Below are 21,293 nucleotides of genomic sequence, written 5' to 3' on the forward strand. Positions count from 1 at the left end.
GGGTGGGGCCGGCTGTCCACCTCCTTCACAGCTCCAAATCTCTGATTATAAAATTAGAGATTTTTATAATGTTCATTGGTTTTGTTTTGTTTTCCATTTTTTTCCTGCAAAAACAAAAGCTGATGCAGAAGACGACGAAGTAAATCCCTTTTAAATTGCAAATATCTGTTTTTTCTCAAATATTTGGAGTGGTTATTGATTAATACAAAAATTGGAAATTGGGGAACTGGTTTACTATAATAATAATGATAATAATGGGGGACCACCTTTTTGTTGGGTGGTGTTTAATGGAAAAGTGGGGTTTTCTCAAATGAGAGATTTTTCCTTTTTATTTTCGTTTCTTTTCGGGCTGGAGAAATTTTGTTTTTCTTTTTTGGTTTCTTTTTCTATTTTTTTGTTTGTTTTGATTGATGAATGTGAAAAAATGGTTTATGTATGAGAAAGTGGGCAAATGGATTGAAATGTGGGTTTTACTAAAAATAAAGGCACATCCTAATAACCGCAAAATAGACAGAACATTTAAGTGGACGTTTGGACATAAGAATTGTAAAATTCCAAAAAAAAAATAAAAAGGTTTTCAAGTGAAAATGGTATTTGAAATTAGAGTTGTGTTTGAACATAAATATAATTTTGGGTTGTTTTTGAAGTTTTGTGAGTGATCTAAGTGAAAATTTTAAAAAATAGCTTTTTGGAGTTTTTCAAATTTTCAAAAAATTCCAAAATACATCTTCAAGTGAAAATTGAAAATTTTATAAACAAACGTCGATTTCGAAAAAAAATAAATTTTTTTCGAAAATATTGGAAAAAATTCTTAGTCCAAACGGGCTATTTCGTCTAAGCTATAATCATCATACTCCATTCGATAACAAATATAATGCATCTTTAGCGATAAATAATTGCGGATCTTAAAATCTCATTAGTCATTAACCAACAAAATTTTTGCCATGTCAGTAAAGAACAAATTTAGATGCCTAAAATCTTGAACAGGTAAGATACCGACATGAAAAGAATAAATTTTTTGGATATTATTAATTTTATGATTTTAGATGCTTACCAATGTACTAAAATAAAGAAACACTATTAGTCAGGATTCATGTCGCCCGTCTCAATTTATTTGATAAGGTTTGTTTATTGTTATATCTAATCGTTAATATACTGATGAATTCTTACAGATTTACAATAAGAGGGTTGAATCAAGTGGAGTGTTAGTTGTTTCCGTGAATTATACATACCAAAATAATATCAAATTCAATGTAATTTCACAAATGTAGTTTGAACGCAAACATACCCTACATCTTTACAAGTGTGGTTTGTGAAAGATAGTGTGAACGCAAACTTACCCTACATCCAAGGTCGAGAAGCTGGACTTTCGGTTCAAACAAAGAAATCTATTTAGTGGGTGTTTGGACATAAGAAATGTAAAATTTCAAAAAAAGAAAATAAAAAAAGTTTCAAGTGAAAATGGTATTTGAAAATTAGAGTTGTATTTGGACATGAATATAATTTTGAGTTGTTTTGAAGTTTTGTGAGTTATTTGAGTCAAAATATTGAAAAACAAATTTTGGAGTTTTTTAAATTTTTGAAAAATCTCAAAATATATCTTCAAGTGAAAATTAAAAATTTTATGATCAAACGCTGATTTCGAAAAAAATAAAATTTTTTCTTATGTCCAAACGGGCTCTTAATTAAGATTTTGGCAATAGCTTCTGATTTGTAAAAGTAATGTTACTATATTCTTTTTAATTAATAGCCAAAATCTGTTAAACTTTTTTACTAACAAAGAATAAAAGCCCAAAGGAGAAATTTTGAAGAGGATTTATCAGGGGCGCCAGTACACTGAGATGGTGGTTACTTTTCCAATATTAGACCTACTCCCACAACCCAAATACTCATGTTCCCAAAAACATCTGAAGGATAAATATGTCAATTCCTCTCATCATAAATATACAGTACTAGCTTTCTGACTCAGTGATCTCTCACTTCAACTGTTCAACAGCAAAAGTTGAAACTCCCAATTTGCATTGCCACGTTGAGTTCCAACACCATTACATTGAACCAAGCACAGGGAAAAAAGTTAGTATTAGAAGTTAAAAAATCACGGATTTCAACCCCAAATTAGGCAAAAACCACAAAAAACCAACAAAGAATCCGGTAAAAATTAGCCTTTGCATGCCTGACATTTTTCCACTTCACTCTCTTCTTACATCACTAGCACTGAAGTTATAATCTTTCAATTTGCTATACTATTTTCAATTTCATTGGAGTGTTCTTTTGGGTTCTTGAATCTTGAGACTGAGTACTGCTGCTGGGAATGGCAGCTTCTTGTTCCTGTACTGCTCCCCAGAAAGAGGTGGAAGACAAGCTCATAGCTTATGGGATGAAGCTCAGGAATCCTCCCTCTTCCATTGACGACCTCCTCAACTTTCTCTATGTAAAGATCAAATTTTTATTTGTTTTTATGCCCCTATACATATACAAAGCCATTTTTTCCCTGTGTGGGAAGGGAGCATTGGTCTAACTGTAAAATTGCTGTCATGGTACCAATAGGTCGGGTTCGAGCCTTGGAAATAGTGTTTTGCAGAAATGCAGGGTAAGGCTGCGTATGATGCAGACCCTTTGTGGTCCGGCCCTACCCGGACCTCGCGCATAGCGGGAGTGCACCAGGCTGCCCTATTTTTTTCCCTGTGTGATATATTGCTGTTTGAGTGATAGCTTCTCAATTTTGTTCTGTTTTGTTAATGGAAAGACTTTTAGAGGCAATGGTATTGCCTGTCAATTTGATAGATTTTGAAGCCTTAGTTTAATTTCAGTTATTTGTTCAGGTGCTGTTACACAATCTAGCTGGATGGCTTTTACCTCTAAATGGATATTTTCTGCTTTTAAATATTGAATGAGATGCAATTGAAACAGAAATGAGGTGGAAGTGGGAATTGTAGTTTCAGTGTAATAATTTTGGAACCAAAAATGGAAGTGCATCTATTTATTGCTTTTGCAATTTATGGTTTACTGTGTATAAATTACAACTCTGATTCACAGCTTATTGTGTGTATTGGTTTCTGGAAGTTGGTTTGCTCATATTTTAATATGTTATGGCATTGCAAGCTAACTCCTCTATTTTCCTTTTTTTTTTGGGTCAGAGAGTTGAATCCTTACTGTTAATGGTAGGTCAATGCCCTTCCGATTCGATGAAAACTGCACTTCAGCCTGTAATGAATGCATTAAAAGAGCTTTTGAGCTATACCAACGAAGATGTCAAAGTTTTAGTTGTCTGTTGTATCACTGAGCTTTTCAGAATAACTGCCCCACATCACCCTTATGATGATGGTAAACAAATGGAGGTATAAATATACCATTCTAGTTTGTCCTCTATTTTTGACAATATGTTCTTTTTATACCTGATCAATTTCTTTGTCTCAAACTTCTACAGCCATTTACATTTTCTTTTCACATGCATGTATTCACACATCTCAGGAAATTCTTCAGCATACTATAATGGCATTGAAAAAGTTATCAGATGTTTCCGGCTGCAGTTACTATAAGGTGGTCCAAATTCTTGAAACTGTTGCTAAAGTAAGGGCCTTTGTGATGTTGTTGGACTTTGAATGCGACACCTTAGTTATTGAGATATTCAAACTTTTCCTCGGGATTATCAGGTATTCTGTCAAAATTCTCTTTCTCATGGCTATTATTATCACCATTGCTTTCAGCCGTTCTCTCATTCTTCAATGTTACTCAGAGCTCATTCATTTCTTTCTGGCATGAAGTCAACCAACTTCAGATTAAGTTTGCGTGAACTATAAATTTCATTAGGATTTTGCAATGTGCTTTGAATTTTTAACTGCTTATCCATTAAGATGGAACATATATCGATTGATCCTTCTCAATTTACTGTCATGATTGTGGTTTTTCTTGTCTATATATAATAAGCCAAGTAGTAATTTGGCACTAACTAGCTCAAAAAGGTGGTAAGCTGAAATACACTTATACCTTGAAACGCTGCTCAACTGCTATTCAGTATCTTGCATATACCCCATTCGCACTAAGCATGTAGGAGACCGTTGACATTGTTAATCATACCATATGAGCGTAAGGTTATTCTGGAGATAATATTTCTCTGATGGTTGCTTACTAAGATAAGATTTATGTTATATTTTCTATCAAGGCCTTACCATCCTCATAATGTATTCACTAAGATGGAAGAAATCATGACTCAGCTCATAGAAGATAGTGATGAACTCTCAGTAGAGCTTCTACGGCCAATTCTTGATAGTGTCAAAAAGGGAAATCAGGCAATAAATCTTTTCCCATGAACCTTTTTGTTTAAAATATTTCTTCAGAACTTTTTTTAACCCAATATTTTCTTTTATCCAGATTGCTTCTCCTGTTTCATCAAAATTGGGGGAGAGAGTCCTAGAAAAGAGTGCTGCCGTTGTTAAACCTTATCTTGCAGAAGCCCTGAAGTCAATGAGTTTAAATCCTGATGATTGTGCTGAAATTGTTGCCTCAATATGCAATGAAATGCCCAAAGGAGAACAAATGGTACTTTGTATTCATAATTATCTCGTCTACACCACAAACCAAGGCTTCTTGCTGTTTTTATTTTTTTTATCTTTTTTGAAATAGAAAAAAGAACTGCCTGCTTTTCTTGAAAGAAATGCTTATTGACATGATGCTTTGTTTAATGTTGATACTTCACTTTCACTGTGTGTATATCCAAGCATTTTTTTGTACATACAAGTGGAGAATAAACATTGTGATTAAAAATGTAGACTTTTCCTTCTTTCCTGTGCGGGATGGTAGTCGAGATTGGTCCTAAATAACTTCATGTCTCTTTATAAACCTAGCCCCTCTGTCTCATTCCTGGCAATTTTGCTCCAAATGAAATGCCAACCACATCCTCAGTTCATTATTCCTTAAAAATAGATTGTTATCTTTCTTAGGCCTAAGCCTACTGCAGTATAATTAACACAGTAAAGGTTGCCACTGACAAATTGCACAGAAAATGGTATCATTGTATACTGTTAGATTTGAAAGTATGAGACATAATAAAGAAAGATATCAAACTTCAAATCACCAAGGAGGCAACATCAAAATGTACCCTTTTATTTTATTTTCTTTTCTTTTGGGTTGTGCGAGGATTGAAAAACCAAGAGTTAAGAAAGGGAAGTCTAATGGTACACAAATTGCAGGAATGCTGTGCCCCTTAACTGGTTGGATTTTCTGATGATATGACTTAAGATATTTATGTTGACTTTTATGCCTGGCGGCAGCTCGGATCTTATGTTCTTTAGATGCCCAGCTTATCTGCCAGTTGTCTGGCTGTAAAAGGAAGACATAGCACTTCAAGATACAGCTATTGGAAGTTTATAGTATGTCGTGTGCAACTCCTTGTTGTCCTCAAGGATTAGGTCTTTCTGAACTGCGGTTCTCGAATAATGCAAATCTTCTGACTTTAACCTATTTAGTTGCAGTTAGAGACATAGCACTTCTAAGAGAACAATTATTTCTGTCTCATAGTGTCTGGCACATTTAGCTTGAAGATGTATAACCTGGATGCATCCGTCTTGCACTAGTAAAAGAAAATTAAACTGACTTCCTCCCCTTAGAGGTGAATAAAACTTGTAAATCATTTTATATGCGGTGCAGGCACAGGTGTTGCAGAGCTGTCATTGTCATAACTTATAACAATGTAAACATACAGTTTTTAACAAAGTTTCTCCTCTGCAGAATCTTGACCAGTTATCCTTATTATAAACATACATCACTCAGAGGAATGGTTAGAGCCAACTTTAGAATAACGATACTCAACTTACATTAGAGTACTCTAGTGTTGAACGTAGTTAGCAAGATTTGAGATGAAAAGTGCACCTCATGCTGAATGCAGTTATTGCGGTATTGGCTCTAATGAAATATTTGGCCAAAAGAGCATGGGAATGCATTATAATAAGTGCTTGTATTGTGTTTTATTTTAATTAGTAAGCTACAGCAGTTTTGTATATGCATCGATAACAGTACTCACAGATTCCTTTCTTTCTTTTTCTCTTGTAAAATTTTGTTGATCAGATGGCAAATGAAAATGCGCCTGATACTCGACATCCTGTAAAAGTTGGTCAATCCGATTCCGAATTTTGTGAGCCTGCACTGCAGGATGACACTCACATGGAGCAGCTAAAGGATACTTGTACAACGAATGTCTTGGAACCTGACAATCCAGAAGATGTGCAACCAGCAACAAATGCAGAAGTAGTTTCAAGGAGGAGTGAACTTACAGGTAGTGGTGGGCATTCTTCGGCTTCCAAAAAGCCGGAAATTAGCAATGGAAGTCATGCTCATTTGGGTCAGCCCAAAATGAAAGAGATCCTGACAAATGAGGATGGTCACCTAGCTGCGTTAGTTCCAGAAGGAGACGTGCTGCAATCCCAAGTTAAGAAAAAAGGTTCTCTTCACTTAGGTCTCACTGGGGAAGAGAGAACCACACACACAGTTTGTGCCAAAAGAAAACAAGGAAGGAGCTCAAGGAAGAATGAGTTTGCTTCCAATTACGATGCAGATAGCAAATCTGAATTTAGCACCAAAAGTGAAGAAGGAAACATCAGTGACTATGAGGAGCCATCACTGGAACTAATTGATGGAAGGAAAAAGAAGAAAAAGAGAAATTCTTTTAAGATGCTTGATTTTGACGATTCTGGAGATGAGGTTGACATCAATACAGCTCAGTAATAGTTATTTCAAGATCTTCGCTAATTTAATTTTTGCGACGTGTAGATTATCAATTACTTTCCTTTTGCAATTCTATTTTTTACTTGTGAGCTGTACAGGCAACTAAACTATCAGTCAGATATGAAAATAACTTAAACGGATGTGCTAATCATCAACCCTGGAGGAAGTTGGCCACAGGCAAACATGAGGTACTGATGTACCACTATATATAGCTGTAATTCTTATCTATGTAACCTCCATAGATGCAATTATCAGAGCTTGCATGTATGATTGTAATTGTTGAAATGCTTCATATACTGATTTGGTATCTCACATTTTGCTACTTCAGTGCTTTTCCTAAGAACTTCCCTTCACAGGCAAACTAGTTTTTAGCTCTCTATTGTGCCAGAACGTGCAGAAAAATCATTTTCCCTCTTTTGAATTTAGAGCAGATATCAGTCTTTCCTTTATTTCACTAGATTTTGTAGAACTGATGGTGCTTCTGCTCTAGACCCTATTCTTTTGTTCTGAAAGTGGTTCTCCAGACGAGAGAGGATTGGCTTAGTGGTTGAGGGGCTGTGTCACGCTGGGGTTAGTGGGGAACCACGGTTGATTCAGGGGGGTGAAAAGGGGATTAAAAGGATTTTTCTAAAAGAAGTGGTTCTGAATTCTTTCATGTCTGAAGTACCTGTGGCTCTAATTTTTTCATTCAGGATTCTAAAAAGCGTCGTAACATCAAACGTTATGGTGAAGAACTGGTTGGCGCTAGAATAAAAGTTTGGTGGCCATTGGATGAAAAGTAAGTTCTTTAGAATATTTATGTGAGGATTGCAACACAATCGTAAATTTTGTGTACTAATAACGCCCACTCACCCAACCATCCTGCGAGCATACTCTTTTCAGCAACTTATAGTAGCTTTCAGTTATTGAGTCTATCTATATTTTCTGTTATCGGGTCTTGCTACATTTTCTCATTATAAAGTTTCTCTTTGTAGGTTTTACGAGGCAGCCATTTCTTCTTTTGACCCTGTGAAATGGAAACACAAGGTGACGAGAATATTATGAAGCCTTGTCATTGTTTCTCTAATTCATACTTTTCTTTAAGTTACTCTGGTATTTTTGGTATGATGGAAGTCATTTTCTATGAAAATGTTTTGTTGGAAAATATTTTTCGCGGATTTTTTTTTTCCTTTGGTATGTGATTGGTGAGTGGAAAATATTTTCATTAATTATAATATCAGCAAATTGGAGAGTGTTTTGATGAAACTTTTGAGTACTAGAGATTAATAATAATGTCTAAAGGTTAGTTGAAACAAGTAATATGAAGTTAAAAGTTGCGATAGTTGTAAATTTTCGCTCATACCATGGAAAATGACTTCCGTCATACTAAACACCGGAAAATGATTTTGGGAAACGCTTACTCATGGAAAACATTTTCCTGGAAGTCATTTTACCTCATGTCTACCACACTTTGTATCACACTTATTTTAAAATGTATTCAAATGTTTAGTGTGAAGATATGGCCCTTGAGTCTAACTTAACCCCAAAAGCTTGTTCATGATGGGAGGATTGCCCAAGACTATAAGGAGACCACAACTCATTTCCTCAACTGATGTGGAACTCTAACCCGCTCTAACACCCCCTCGCACGCCTAGGACTTCCAAAGGCTTCCAACGGGAGCGTGGGCAATATAACAGGGGGCCCAAACAGGGATGGATCTGTCTCTGAAGCCATGTGAAGATATGGACCTTGGTCCTAACTCAACTCAAAAGCTAGCTCATGAGGGGAGGATTGTTTAAGACCATATAAGAAAACCACAACAGATTGCCTCAACCAATGTGGGACTTTAACCCACTCTAACATGCATGTACACCACCACCGCCACAACAATTGTAGTAGTAGTAGTAGTAGTAGTAGTAGTAGTAGTAGTAGTAATAATAATAATAATAATAATAATAATAATAATAATAATAATAATAATAATAATAATAATAATAAGACTGTCAAAAAAAGATTCTCTTATTACTGCTAAAATATCTGTTAGTAAAACTAACTCTATCTTCATTTTGAGTCAAATGGGGTGACATACACCAGGAAAGGCCAAGTCTATTTAATTGTTCAAATTCAATAACTGCCACATAAATCCCCTTTTACATACATGTACGACCTTGCAGTTCAGAAGACCTCTGTGTTGTAGACCTTATTCATAACTAACCAAGGAACGGAAAGATATACTGATAGTGAAGTAGCAATCCTATCTAACTTGAACAATGTTTTATTGGCTTTAACACTTTGCAAAAGTTCCTCCTTGTTGGTTCTTGATAAAAGAAATTAAGGGAAATAACTGGGAAGATGACAGGAAAATAAAAAGAGTATACTGGAATAGATGTAAAAGGAACTGATGTTGAAAATACTATATTATTTTACTGCATTTTGGACTACAATTTATAAGAGAAATACTAACTTAAAAGACCTAAAAATCAGCACAAAATCTGCTGAAAATAACTAACTCCTAGAGACTAGTTCAAAATTATTTCAAATTCAAACTAAATTACTGCAGTAAATAACTCTTAAGCTGAAACAGTAAAATAATTTTACTGAGAGCAGCTTCTAAAGCATATTTCTAACACTCCTCTTTGCTTTTGAAGCTGCAAATTCTGAATTTGTCACTTGTAAACCTTTAATTAGGGGTGTGCATTCGAATCGGTTTATCGATAAATCGAATCGATTATTTGTTATCGAAATCGAAATCGAAAGAATCGAAACCTTATTGAAACGATAACGATAAGCATATGTACAAATCGATAATCGATAAGGGTCAAAATCGAATCGATAAATCGAATGCACACCCCTAGACTGCAGACACTTGTTATATGAGTAATTACCTATTTGTGTAGATTAATATAACATACAGAATGTATATATATTCCGCTACTATTTTGAAAGCGGCTATACAATATTATTTTCCCTAATTTATACCCTTTCCTTTACCCTAAGTCCCTTACCCTATTATTTCCTCTACCACATTTAAGGAATGATCATATTTAAAGATCAACGGAATGAAGTTCAAATTAATGGAAAGCAGAATTAGCCGTGATGATGTGTTTTGTTTTGTTTTGTTTTTTTTATACCGTTGGAGTGTTGGTGGCATACATTTGATCCCTTACTTTAGTTTTGTTGCATGTGCTTGTTGACACAATTTTTAAATTATAAATGGTGTTCGTCTTATTTTAGCTTCTTTTTGTCCATATTAGTTAGGCGCGTTTATAGCGATATACTTTCCGCGGAATCCCGCAAATTTTCTTATTGGTGTAATCGATAACCGAATCGATAAGCCCCCAAAATCGATAAATCGAAATCGAAAAAATCGAAACATTATTGAAACGATAACGATAAGCATATGTACAAATCGATAATCGATAAGTAATTATCGATAAGGGTCAAAATCGAATCGATAAATCGAATGCACACCCCTACCTTTAATTGGAAGCGACTTTGTACGTAAATCTGCCAACTGATCTTTGGACTTGCAGTGAATCGAATTCACTTCTGTATTTTGCTGCATCTCATGATTGTTAATGAAATAAGTTGGCTCGTTTTTCAGCTTCATTTGCATCTTGCCTTGAGACTTGTCAACTTTCTTCCAGAATTGCATTTTCTGACATATTGACAACTTCTTCCTTACCTTATTTTCACATATGTCCTCGGTTGGAGAATTACCTGCACTTAGTAGATTCTTTTGGCTCCATTCTTCATCTTCGGTTGGATCAAATGAGAAATTTTTACCTCTCATTTTAACCCTTAAAATCTCAAGTCTAGTTGCATCATAAATGAAACAATATTTATCTTCAAAGGATACTTTAAATCCTTTTTCCATTAGTTGTCCAACACTTAATAAATTTTGATCAATATCAGGAACATAAAGAACATCTGAAATTTTCTTAGTACCTGAATTTGTTGGGATTGCAACAGTTCCTTTTCCTTTAGCAAGAATATAATCACCATTTTCAATTCCGACTTTCTTATTTCCTATAGACGTGAACTCTTTGAAAAGATTTCTGTCATATGTCATGTGGTTTGTACAACCACTGTCAATCAACCAAAAATCAGATTTTTTGGTTGAAAGAATAGTTGCCACAAACAAGTGATCTTCTTCTTCTTCATTGGCGACTTGGGCATCTGCTTCATGCTTTTGATATTTGCCTTTGCAAATTACAGCTTCATGACCAAGTTGGTTGCAAATTTTGCACTTTGCATCTGGCCTCTTTCAACATTTGAATGGTGGATGACCTTTTTTGCCACAGTGCTGACAAGGTGGGTAATTTTTCTTTACATTATTACCCTTGCTTTGAGTTTTGTGGTTGGCTGCCAAGGCTCCTTCAACCATACCATCTTGCCTCATAAGCCTCCTTTGCTCTTGTGCCTGCAATGTATTTAACAATTCTGCCAAGGTAATCTTGGATAGATCCTTTGTATTTTCCAAGGTAGTTATGGATACTTCATATTTTTCAGGCACCGTAACAAGAATTTTTTCAACAATTCTTGAATCTTTAAATTTAGTGCCAAGCAATCTTACCTTGTTAACAATGTCAAGCAACCGATCAGAGTATTCTTTGACGGTCTCAGATTCTTTCATTTTCTGCAACTCGAATTCCCTTATTAAATTCAACACCTTCATGCCTCGTATTCTTTCATCTCCTGTATATTCTCCCTTCAGATAATCCCATATATCTTTTGCTGATTTGAGAGCCATAACTCTCGTGAAAATTGTTGCAGACACACCAGCAAACAAAGTTGCTTTCGCCTTTGATTTCCTGGTTTTCTTTTCCTTGTGACTCTTGATCTGGGCCACCGTGGGATTGTTAGGCAGCGGAAGAACATCATAATCCTCTTCCACGGCCTCCCAAAGATCTAAAGCCTCCAAGTAAGTCTCCATTCTCACTGCCCACAGTTGGTAATTTTCACCATCAAAGATGGAGGAGCCAATTGAGAAAAACTCGTTTCAGTCTCCATCTCACTCAAGAAAAGGTTTACTTAGGTCCCTTAAGAAAATGGCTCTGATACCAATTGTTGGTTCTTGATAAAAGAAATTAAGGGAAATAACTGGGAAGATGACAGGAAAATAAAAAGAGTATACTGGAATAGATGTAAAAGGAACTGATGTTGAAAATACTATATTATTTTACTGCATTTTGGACTACAATTTATAAGAGAAATACTAACTTAAAAGCCTAAAAATCTCAGCACAAAATCTAGCTGAAAACTAACTAACTCCTAGAGACTAAGTTCACTCCTAAACGACTAGNTTACTATATTATTTTAGCTGCATTTGGACTACAAATTTATAAGAGAAATACTAACTTAAAAGATCTAAAAAATCAGCACAAAATATGCTGAAAATAACTAACTCCTAGAGACTAGTTCACTCCTAAAGACTAGTTCAAAATTATTTCAAATTCAAACTAAATTACTGCAGTAAATAGCTGAAACAGTAAAATAATTTTACTGAGAGCAGCTTCTAAAGCATATTTCTAACACTCCTCCTTGCTTTTGAAGCTGCAAATTCTGAATTTGTGCCTTGTAAACCTTTAACTGAAAGCGACTTTGTATGTAAATCTGCCAACTGATCTTTGGACTTGTAGTAAATTGAGTTCAATTTTCTATTTTGCTGCATCTCATGATTGTCAATGAAATAAGTTGGCTCTTTTTTCGGCTTCATTTTGACTTGAGGCTTGTCAACTTTCTTCCACATTTGCATTTTGCCTTGAGGCTTGTAAACTTTCTTCCAAATTTTGTTTTTCTGAAATATTGGCAACTTCTTTGTCTCATTTTCACATATGTCCTCTTTTGGAGGATTATCTGCACTTTGTAGATTCTTTGGGCTCCATTCTTCATCTTCGGTTGGATCAAATGAGAAGTTTTTACCTCTCATTTTAATTAAAATCTCAAGTCCAGTTGCATCATAAATGATACAATATTTATCTTCAAAGGAGACGTTAAATCCTTTTTCCATTAGTTGTACAACACTTAATAAATTTTGATCAATATCAGGAACATAAAGAACATGTGAAATTTTCTTAGTACCTGAATTTGTTGGGATTGCAACAGTTCCTTTTCCTTTAGCAAGAATATAATTACCATTTCCAATTCTGACTTTCTTATTTCCTATAGACGTGAACTCTTTGAAAAGATTTCTGTCATATGTCATGTGGTTTGTACAACCACTGTCAATCAACCAAAAATCAGATTTTTTGGTTGAAAGAATAGTTGCCACAAACAAGTGATCTTCTTCTTCTTCATTGGCGACTTGGGCATCTGCTTCATGCTTTTGATATTTGCCTTTGCAAATTACAGCTTCATGACCAAGTTGGTTGCAAATTTTGCACTTTGCATCTGGCCTCTTCCAACATTTGAATGGTGGATGACCTTTTTTGCCACAGTGCTGACAAGGTGGGTAATTTTTCTTTACATTATTACCCTTGCTTTGAGTTTTGTGGTTGGCTGCCAAGGCTCCTTCAACCATACCATCTTGCCTCATAAGCCTCCTTTGCTCTTGTGCCTGCAATGTATTTAACAATTCTGCCAAGGTAATCTTGGATAGATCCTTTGTATTTTCCAAGGTAGTTATGGATACTTCATATTTTTCAGGCACCGTAACAAGAATTTTTTCAACAATTCTTGAATCTTTAAATTTAGTACCAAGCAATCTTACCTTGTTAACAATGCCAAGCAACCGATCTGAGTATTCTTTGACAGTCTCAGATTCCTTCATTTTCTGCAACTCGAATTCCCTTATTAAATTCAACACCTTCATGCCTCGTATTCTTTCATCTCCTGTATATTCTCCCTTCAGATAATCCCATATATCTTTTGCTGATTTGAGAGCCATAACTCTCGTGAAAATTGTTGCAGACACACCAACAAACAAAGTTGCTTTCGCCTTTGATTTCCTGGTTTTCTTTTCCTTGTGACTCTTGATCTGGGCCACCGTGGGATTGTTAGGCAGCGGAAGAACATCATAATCCTCTTCCACGGCCGCCCAAAGATCTAAAGCCTCCAAGTAAGTCTCCATTCTCACTGCCCACAGTTGGTAATTTTCACCATCAAAGGATGGAGGAGCCAATTGAGAAAAACTCGTTTCAGTCTCCATCTCACTCAAGAAAAGGTTTACTTAGGTCCCTTAAGAAAATGGCTCTGATACCAATTGTTGGTTCTTGATAAAAGAAATTAAGGGAAATAACTGGGAAGATGACAGGAAAATAAAAAGAGTATACTGGAATAGATGTAAAAGGAACTGAAGCTGAAAATACTATATTATTTTACTGCATTTTGGACTACAATTTATAAGAGAAATACTAACTTAAAAGACCTAAAAATCAGCACAAAATCTGCTGAAAATAACTAACTCCTAGAGACTAGTTCACTCCTAAAGACTAGTTCAAAATTATTTCAAATTCAAACTAAATTACTGCAGTAAATAACTCTTAAGCTGAAACAGTAAAATAATTTTACTGAGAGCAGCTTCTAAAGCATATTTCTAACACTCCTAAACGTTCTAAATGACCCGTGCTGTTTTGATGTTTCCTTTTTAGGTCTTATATGATGATGGTGATATAGAAAACTTGATATTACATGAAGAGCGATGGGAGATGCTTGAAGACAATTCATCTCAAAAGGTTCTTCGCCTGTCTAATATACTGTTATCTCTGACAGATTTCATATTCTTGTTGCAATACATCTGTTTGTGATGTTATTCTTTTCGTGCAATCTGTTCAGAGCAGCCCAGTAATAGTTATTTCAAGAACTTTGCTAATTTTAACTTTGCTATTTACGGATTATCATCTACTTTCCTTTTACAATTCTCTTTTTTTTACTTATGAGATGTACAGGCAACTAAACTATTAGTCAGAGATGCTGATCTACCACTATATTTAGCTGTAGTTCTTATATGTGACCTCCATATATGCAATTATCAGAGCTTGCATGTGTGGATGTAAATTGTTGAAATGCTTCATATACTGATTCCATATCTCACATTTTGGCACTTCACTTCTTTTAAGAACTTCTCTTCACAGGATAACTAGTTTTTAGCTCTCTATAATGTGCCAAAACTTGCAGAAAAATCAATTCCCCTCTTTTCAACTTAGAGCAGATACCAGTCTTTACTTTATTTCATTTTGTTGTAGAACTGACAGAAATTCTGTTTTAGACCCAATTCTTTGGCTCTGGAAGTGGTTCTCCAGACGAGAGGATTGGCTTAGGGTTAGCTGTCTCCGCCTTCAACCTGTAGGTTGAGGGGCTGAGTCACGCTGGGGTAAGGGTGGGGGAACCACGGTTGATTCAATGGGGTTGAGAAGGGGGATTAATAGTCTTTTTTGTGAAAAAGGTGTGTTTCTGAATGCTTTCATGTCTGAAGAACTCGTGGCTCTAATTTTTTCATTCAGGATTCTATAAGACGTCGTAACATCAAACGTTATGGTGAAGAACTGGTTGGCGCTAGAATAAAAGTTTGGTGTCCATTGGATGAAGAGTAAGTTATTTAGAATATTGATGTGAGAACTGCAACATCATTGTAAAAATGTTGATGTCAGATGACATCTTCAATTTCATTTCCTCCAGTTCGCCTTTTACTTTGTCTTGAATAAGAACGAATAATCTAGATACATTTTATCATCTTAAAATTTTCTCTTTGTAGGTTTTACGAGGCAATCATTTCTTCTTTTGATCCTGTGAAAAAGAGACACAAGGTAATGAGATTATAATGAAGCCTTGTCATTGTTTCACTAATTCATAATTTTCTTTATGTTACTCTATATGTTCCATTTTACTTTATACACTTCTCGTTTTGAGATATATTCAAATGTTTAATGCACTTACGACAACAACAATAATAATAATTCAACATCATCTCCTGTTTGAACCCTTGTATCATATGTTTCCTTATCAAAAATTATTTCAGGTAAAGACTAAGTAAAAAAAAAATTCTCCTACCACTGCTAATATATTTGTAAGTAAAACTAACTCTATCTCCATGTTGAGCTAAACGGGGTCACATAAACGAGGGGATGTCCAAATCTATTTAACTATTCAAATTCAAGATCTGCCACATAAATCCTTATTTACATAGAGGTACGACCTTACAGTTTAGAAAACCTCTTTTTAGTAGAGCTTATTCATAACTACACAAGGAAAGGAAATATCTGCTGATCGTGAAGTAGCAATCTTGTCTAGCTTGAACCATGTTTTATTGGCTTAAACATTTTGCAAAAGTTCCTCCTGGAAATTCTAAATGACCCATGCTGTTTTGGTGTTTCCGTTTTAGGTTGTACATGTTGATGGTGAAGTAGAAATCTTGAAACTACATAAACATCGGTGGGAGATGCTTGAAGACAATTCATCTCAAAAGGTTATTCACCCGTTTGATATACTGTTCTCTCAGACAGATTTCATATTCTTGTTGCTTTATATCTGTTTATGATGTAATTCGTTTCGGTTCAATCTGTTCAGGACAATGATACAAACATTCAAGGCCATGCTGTTTCATCTGTTACGTAAGTATTGAAACTAAAATTCATTATAACATTTGGGATATCCAGCTTTGGTTTTTGTGCTTCCCTAGTTCCTAGCAAGTCAGAAATTGTCCAGGAGGTCACGGGTTCGAGCCGTGGAAACAACCTCTTGTAGAAATGCAGGGTAAGGCTACGTATGATAGACCCTTGTGGTCCGGCCCTTCCACGGACCCCGCGCATAGCGGGAGTTTAGTGCACTGGGCTGCCCTGTCCAGTACATCACCTTGACGTGTCAATATTCTTGTGCTGCTCTTAGAATAGCTCCAGGTTTCTTCTCAATTTACTATATTTCCATAAAAAAAACCATGCCTCCTCCATGCAACTGTGATTATCAGCCTTCTTTACTTAAATGTTGTCGAAGTGTGACACATCACAGCAAATCTCACCACCTGAAAGATTTGGGCAGGGGAAGTGATAAAACCCCACCTGTGAAGACTTATTTTAGAAGAAAGCGTGAAAGAGGAGATCAAGATTTGGGCAGCCTTGACCAAGTCTAACTTCTTCAATACGTAGCTACCATTCCTGCCCACTATCAGATCAGACATTAGAGTTTTCTTAGTCATTTGTCATAAAAAGTATGTATCCTATAAATATCTACTAGTTAGGATTGGTTTTTGGGGCATCGAATGTAAGTTTGAATATTTGCATCTGGGAGTTTTGTGGACAGATTTATTGGCTGTAAGAATTTTCATTCTGTTCACAATCATTTCCGTTAATATTTCCAGCATCAAATAGAAGTAGCAATTACTTAGGGAGGTTGACATATACTCATTTACAAATTTTCAATGTTTGAAATATCTAGCAAGTTACAGTTACACCACCTGACTTGAATTGTTATCCCCAGTGAGATGAATGTATTTGACATATACTCAGTTTACATTTTCTTTTCTCTTTTCCCATCCAAGGAAGATAATGTTGTTAAACTCTTAATTTCAAGACAATCTTTCTCCAACAGAGGCAATAAGTCGTAGTTGTTGCTTATTATTGACATTTTAACTGGAGCAGGTCTTCAAGGAAGAAAGTGTTAAGGACCAAAAAAGTCAGGTGTCATGCGAAAGCTAGTAAAGCAAACCTTGAACGACGATAAATCAGACAACAAAAGAGATAAATATTTAATGTGGTTCGGTCAACTGACCTACGTTTACAGCGGGGATGATCAATCCACTATATAAAAGAGAGTATAAAATATCGAGAGAACATCACGAAGAGGCAAACACAAGTGGCACACTAACACACACAAGTGGCACACTAACACTTGCCCCGTAAAGTTCTCCTCCTAAACATGACTCTAAAACCCCATATGGCTACATTGTGGATGCTACTGAATGAGAAGGGTGGATCCTCAATTTATAGAACTCCAAACCTTTTCCTACATGAAAAGAGACTAGTTAAATATGGAGGAATTATATTTTCCTTCTAGGAACCTTCTAGGAAAAGAAAAACCTAATTATGATAAATATGTTGTCCTTAACTTCATCAAACAGGAGTATCATGTTGTCTAATCATGTTTTGATTCTTAGCGTGATATGTAGGAGTATCATAATACAGCTGCGTGCTTTCATATCTTCATCACATGTTATTCCTATTATATTATAATTAGACTATTGCTTAGCTTTCTTTGTGCTACCATATATTGAACACGCACTGCACATGTTATTCTGTTTGGTAGTGAGTCACTGTTTGTGCTACCATATATTGAAAACACGGCATTGGTTGAGTATTGGACTTGCTTTTGTGCCCAAATCCATTATCTCCTTCCTTTTCCTACACCTCCTACTTATAGCTTAGCCGGTGTTTACATTGATACAACGAATAAATAATATGTATCTTATATGCATTATTTTTTTTTATTTAAATATAATTAATTAAATATTCACTTTTCAATTTTATCACTTAATCATGATAAGCTATTATAATTTAGTGTTGAAATTCGTTGTGAATAAGTTTTTTCTTTACTTAACATTTCTGTTAGGATCGGGAAACTGGGTAGTGCGGAATTTAGCCAAACAATGTTATAATAATAATAACAAAGACAATACAAGTTGATAACAACGACAATTAAAGCATATAAAGAAGACACAAATTTAACGTGATTCTGTCAAAGTGACCTACGTCCACAAGCGGAGAGGAGCAAATTCACTATACCTATAAGAGTACAAAATTAGAGTAAATACTCTCATTGATCCTAAATACCACCGAAGAATAACCTCACAAGATCACTCCAAAGAAAGGGGATCATACAAGTGTTTTCCAACACTCAACTCTCTTACAAATAACTCTCAATAAAGGAGGAGACCAAGAAACAAAAAATGAAGACTCAAATCTTGTTGGTGTGTTTAAAATGAACTAATGGCCTTTCCTTTTATAGACAAAAAGCTTTGGCCTCCAAGCTGTAAAAGAAAAGATACAACTTTTGCAAATGATATCCACCACATAATGCAATACTTTAATGTTGTCGAAGTGTGACACATCACAGCAAATCTCACCACCTGAAAGATTTGGGCAGGGAAAGTGATAAAACCCCACCTTTTGACGGGGTATGTGAATTACCCCAAAGATCTGAATGAATATAATCTAAAGTTCCTTTTGTTCTATGAATTGCTGGAGATTTGAAGCTGACTCTTTTCTGCTTCCCGAATACACAATGTTCACAGAACTCCATATTTCCAGTATTTTGGCCTCACAAGAGACCTCTTTTGCTGAGGATGGAAAGACCTTTTTCACTCATATGCCTCAATCACATATGCCACAATTTGGTGATGTCGGAATCAGATTTATCTGATGTTAAAACTGCAGCAACACGTGTAACAGTAGATCTCAATAGAGTATACAACATACCAGACCTGCGTGCTTTCAAACTTCACTTTTACCTGTGTACTTGCACCGAAGAGATTCTAGAGTGCCCAAAGAGATGAGATTTTTCTTCAAGCTAGGAACGTGTCTAACATCGGTGAGAGTTCTCACCACACCATCGTGCATTTTGTTTCGGATAGTACTGTTCCAATAAAATTACAGGCAACATTGTTGCCCATCAAGACAACTCCACCTTTAATAGATTCATATGTGGTAAATAAATCCCGATTGGGACACATATGATAAGAACAACCCGAATCCAAAATCCACTCATTGTTAGATTTGAAACTATTATTAGTTGCTAAAACAATAGTCCCTCAGTCTCATCAGCAGCTACACTTGCTTCGGCAGTGTCAGTATTTTTTTGCTCATTTTTATTTTCTATATGCTTTTCTTTGTTTTTCAATTTAAAGCATTCAGAAATAATGTGACCTTTCTTATGACAACATTTGCACATGACATTTTTGTTTCTAGATTCTGACCTTGATTTAGGTCTTTTACTACTTGAATTTTTCTTATAGGATCTACCTCTTATGAGCAAGCATTCCCCTTGGTTCCCACTAGTTTCCCTAGTATTATCTTTGTCTTTTTGTTCTTTTGATTTCAAAATAGATATGATATCTCTGTAACATATATTATATTTTTCATGAAGCATAATATCTCTTATATGTTTAAACGACTGGGTAATGAAATAAACAATAACATAGCTTGATCCTAATCTTTGATTTCGGCATCTATGCTACTTAAATCCATGAGAAGAGAATCAAAAGTATCAAGATGTGTAAGTATAGAGGTACCTTCAGCCATACAAAAAGTGTAGAGTCTTTGCTTTAGGTAAAGCCTGTTTTCTACTGTTCTTTTCATATACTAGGTTTTCACCTTTTCCCATATGCCTTTGGTTGAGCTTTTTATAACAACTTCACGCAAAACCTCATTCGAGAGATTTAAAATAATACCTGCTTTTGCCTTTTTGTTAATGACGGCAAACTCCTCGTCTGTCATTTTATCCGGCTTCTTTTCCTTTCCTTGTAGTGCCAAATCTAAGCCATCCTGAATTATGGTAGCTTCCATCTTTAATTGCCACATTTCGAAGTTTACACTTTGATTAAATTTATCGATATAAGTCTTTGTTAGAGTCATATTGACTACTGAAACAAACTCGTTAGATCCGGCTCTGATACCAATTTGTTAGGATCGGGAAATCGAATAGTGCAGAATTTAGCCAAACAATATTATAATGTCAATAACAAAGACAATATAAGTTGATAACAACGACAATTAAAGCATATAAAAAAGATACAAATTTAACGTGGTCCAGTCAAAGTAACCTACGTCCACAAGCGGAGCGGAGCAAATTCACTATACCAATAAGAGTACAAAATTAGAGTAACTACTCTAATTAATCCCAAACACCCCCGAAAGAATAACCTCACAAGATCACTCCAAAGAAAGGGGATCACACAGGTATTTCCCAACACTTAACTCTCTTACAAATAACTCTCAATAAAGAAGGAGAGGAAGAAACAAGAAATGAACACTCAAATCTTGTTGGTGTGTTTAAAAAAACTAATGGCCTTTCCTTTTATAGGCAAAAATGCTTTGGCCTCCAAGATATAAAAGAAAAGATACAACTTTTGCAAATGATATCCACTACACAATGCAATACTTTGGTCCCAACGAATATTGCCAACAAAGTCTACTTTGCAAATAGGCTTATGCTTATGTGAGATAGACTCCACTAGCCAAAATATTGACCATATTTCAAATCTCCACCTTGGCCTAATTTTTTGCTGATATAGTAAATTTGATCCACCCTCTTCGCAAAAGCCCATACGTGCTAAATCATTCTTCATAAATATCAATCAAGTTCAAGTAGAGCTTGAACTTGCCAGCTGGAAGAGGCTTTGTGAACATGTCAACAGGATTGTCTCTAATGTTGATCTTCTAAACAGAGACTTTTCCATCAGCAATGATTTCTGAATAAAATGATACTTGATGTCAACATGCTTCGTCCTATCATGATATATTTGGTCTTTAGTCAAGTGAATGGCACTTTGACTATCGCAAAAAATAGTAACACCACCTTGGTGTAAACTGAGTTCAGCAAATAGACCCTTCAACCATAAGGCTTCTTTGATAGCCTCTGCCACTGCCATATATTCTGCTTCAGCA

General features: G+C 35.3%; 1 protein-coding gene across 1 annotated transcript; it reads left to right on the forward strand.

Moving 5' to 3' along the window:
• The first annotated feature begins 2,087 nt into the window (after positions 1-2,087).
• On the forward strand, positions 2,088-17,352 carry LOC109214401. Its single transcript, XM_019378317.1, has 16 exons — positions 2,088-2,151; positions 2,319-2,431; positions 3,138-3,338; positions 3,472-3,653; positions 4,163-4,289; positions 4,372-4,539; positions 6,064-6,696; positions 6,819-6,908; positions 7,413-7,498; positions 7,695-7,746; positions 14,292-14,375; positions 15,144-15,229; positions 15,395-15,446; positions 16,022-16,105; positions 16,207-16,250; positions 16,675-17,352. Exons 2-16 carry the CDS (start codon positions 2,378-2,380, stop codon positions 16,763-16,765), a joined length of 2,034 nt encoding a protein of 677 aa, XP_019233862.1. The 5' UTR covers positions 2,088-2,151; positions 2,319-2,377; the 3' UTR covers positions 16,766-17,352.
• The last annotated feature ends 3,941 nt before the right edge of the window (positions 17,353-21,293 follow it).

This window comes from Nicotiana attenuata, unplaced genomic scaffold, assembly GCF_001879085.1.
Source record: "Nicotiana attenuata strain UT unplaced genomic scaffold, NIATTr2, whole genome shotgun sequence".
Lineage (NCBI taxonomy): Eukaryota > Viridiplantae > Streptophyta > Magnoliopsida > Solanales > Solanaceae > Nicotiana > Nicotiana attenuata.